The sequence below is a fragment of the Centruroides sculpturatus genome, unplaced genomic scaffold (assembly GCF_000671375.1).
Source record: "Centruroides sculpturatus isolate CEXI.00-Female unplaced genomic scaffold, Cexi_2.0 scaffold1290, whole genome shotgun sequence".
Lineage (NCBI taxonomy): Eukaryota > Metazoa > Arthropoda > Arachnida > Scorpiones > Buthidae > Centruroides > Centruroides sculpturatus.
Genome location: NW_019385543.1, coordinates 149,734 through 152,522, shown reverse-complemented (window position 1 = coordinate 152,522; position 2,789 = coordinate 149,734). Strand labels below are relative to the sequence as shown.

Here is a 2,789-nt window from a genome sequence, read left to right as displayed (position 1 = left end):
GTTTTTGTATGGTTGAAGCAGATGATGATTTCCAAGTTTAACATTTATCGCTGTAAGAACTCGATTTTGTAGTTTAGTTTTCATTAAATTTAATTGCAAAAAAATACGTTCAACTGCTGCATTTGAATGAGGAAGCAATAAAAACATCTATTTACTGTCAAAGTAAAGTAAAAAAATACAGAAATATAGAATAAAAATGAATGTTTTGAAAGGAAAGGTATTAGGATTTCATGAATGGTACTAGGAAAATAGTGTTGGTTATCTTGGTACTGGGACAAGTAAAAAGGTACTAGATTAGTACAAAAGTAGCCAACTGCTCGAGCAGTTGGCTACTTTTGGACTACTTTTTAAAAATTATTTGGCTACAAGGGCAAAAAACATATGGCAACGTGTTTGGGTGAAGGATAGGGAGAGTCAGCTGTGAACATTCCAAATTCTTTTAATATATGAAATTTTCTCGTTTTTAACTCAGATATTTCTTTTATCTTTTTTAAAGAACATCTTATAAATATTATTTTAACCACTTGTTCCCTAATTTTCGTTTAGGAATTTTTAATTAAACATAAAAAATACTTAAAAAGAACTTGTGGTATCTGGTGTTGAATGAAAGAGGTGAATGTTTGGTCAAAGATGTAAATTAAAGACTTTGGTCATTCACGTACAGTACATGAACGGAGTTCACGTCATTTTACGTGTACGTAACATATATGAAACGAGAGAGGCAAATGGTATCCTTCTGTTAATTAAAATTCCGGCGCCATTTGACTGTCAGGCGAATTTATCTACATATTATTTTTAATTTTACTCAATTGATTTATTTTATACATTAACTGTATTGTAATATTAAACTAAATAAAATTCATAACATATGACAGTAAATTGTAACTTATTAAAGTGTAACAAAATACATCGGTTACGAAAACAAAATACAGCAATGGATTGGAAAAGGAAGGCAGCAAAATACTCGACCGTTGTATAGAATAAAGTCATCATCCGTCTGCGACAGGATTCGAACCTGCAATCTTCTGATTCGAAATTATACGCCTTATCTATTAGGCCACGCGGACTTGAAGGACTTGTGTAAAAATACTATAGTATATTAGTAATATACTACAGTATTTTTACTGAAATAAAACTATTCAAAATGTTTTTAAAAGCTTTTTTTAGAAACATATTATTTTATTACTTTCATTTATCTTTATTATTTAAACGCTGTGCCAGGGATAGACTGGTGATTGAAAACGCTCCTTAATCCAAGTTTTTAAAAAAATGATTAGAACCAAATTTTGCTATTTCTCTTAGTAATTTAGTCTAAAAATTAAAATTCGAAATTTCTCGCTTAAAATTGACTTGAGAAAAGAATTTCGTTTTTTAACAAAGGAGTTTGTAGGACGACGGTTAGAGTTACTGGACGTAAAAGGTTAACTTATTTATTTATTTTTTTGTTTTGATTTCAATGAAAACGATTTGTTCTTAACTACCGAATTTGACGTAACGCTATGTAACCTTGACGAGTTATCTCGTCAATGGGCGTTAAGATTTTAAAATTATGTCTGTTTACAGTATTTAATATTGCAATTAAGTTGTTTTGTTGTTTCTATTATAGATTATAATTCATTGCGGTGATTAGTCGTCATTTATTCTATAAAATGTAATTTTTCGAATTAGAATGATCATAATTGTTATGGTGTATGTCTGCATTGTCATAGACACAATTAACAGTAGTGTCATAAGTGTTATGAACAACGATAAAATCGAAAAACCCGCCTTCGGCTATGATGTCACTTGTACGGGGTGATCCAAAATCTCCATACGTAGCTCTGGATATGTATTTTCGAATATACGCAGAAAACAGGTAGAGATTCAAAAGGACTTCCATATGACTACTGTTATTGTCTATGGATAATCAAATAGGCCCGGACATTTTTATAAAAGAATAAACATGAATTGTCATTTATTAAACAATATGTTATAAAACATAAAATTAATAAAACTAATTCGTTTATGTTAGTAAACAAAAAATTTTGATATTATTAATTTGAAACTGGCAACACTTGTGTGTCAATACTTGCAAAAATATCAAACAAAATGGCTGGTGATCTAGCATGCAAGAGCGGATTTGTTTTCGATAATTGCAGACGAAATGAAATGCTTAAAGAAGCTGGATACCCGGTTCCTAAATTTAAAAAGACGGGAACGACTATCGCAGGTATAGTTTTTAAGGATGGAGTCATTTTGGGAGCAGATACAAGAGCTACCGAAGGACCTATCGTTGCCGATAAAAATTGCCGTAAAATCTATTGTTTGAATCCAAATATATATTGCGGTGGAGCCGGAACGGCTGCAGATTTAGTAATGACAACAAAATTGATTTCCTCTCAGCTCGAATTACTACGCTTGGAAATGAATAGAACTGTACCAGTCGTGTGTGCAAATACGTTGTTGACACGAATGTTGTTTAGATACCAAGGAAACCTCGGCGTGGCTTTGGTACTTGGAGGAGTGGATTCGACCGGAGGTAGCATCTACTGCATATATTCTTACGGATCTTCTCAGAGCCTGCCTTACGCTACCGTAGGATCGGGTTCTCTTGCCGCCATGACCGTATTCGAGAGCAGATGGAAGCCGAACATGGAATTAGAAGAAGGAAAGAAACTAGTGAAAGATGCCATAGCTGCCGGTATCTTGAATGACTTGGGCTCGGGAGGAATTGTCGACCTGTGCGTCGTGACTAAAGAAGGAGCTACGCACTTCCGTCCCTATGAAGTCATCTCGAAGAAGGAAGAAAG

At 33.3% G+C, this 2,789-nt stretch overlaps 1 protein-coding gene across 2 annotated transcripts in view; it reads left to right on the top strand.

Moving 5' to 3' along the window:
* The first annotated feature begins 2,057 nt into the window (after positions 1-2,057).
* Positions 2,058-2,789, top strand: part of LOC111639966 (proteasome subunit beta type-7-like) — an 8,912-nt gene continuing 8,180 nt past the window's right edge. The window contains exon 1 of one of the 2 annotated variants that reach the window (XM_023385948.1): positions 2,058-2,263. In XM_023385948.1, the coding sequence (XP_023241716.1) occupies positions 2,089-2,263 (175 nt within the window). In that variant the 5' untranslated portion in view covers positions 2,058-2,088. Of the gene's footprint in view, positions 2,348-2,789 lie in introns of both variants that reach the window. The other variant, XM_023385949.1, reaches the window with a different exon arrangement.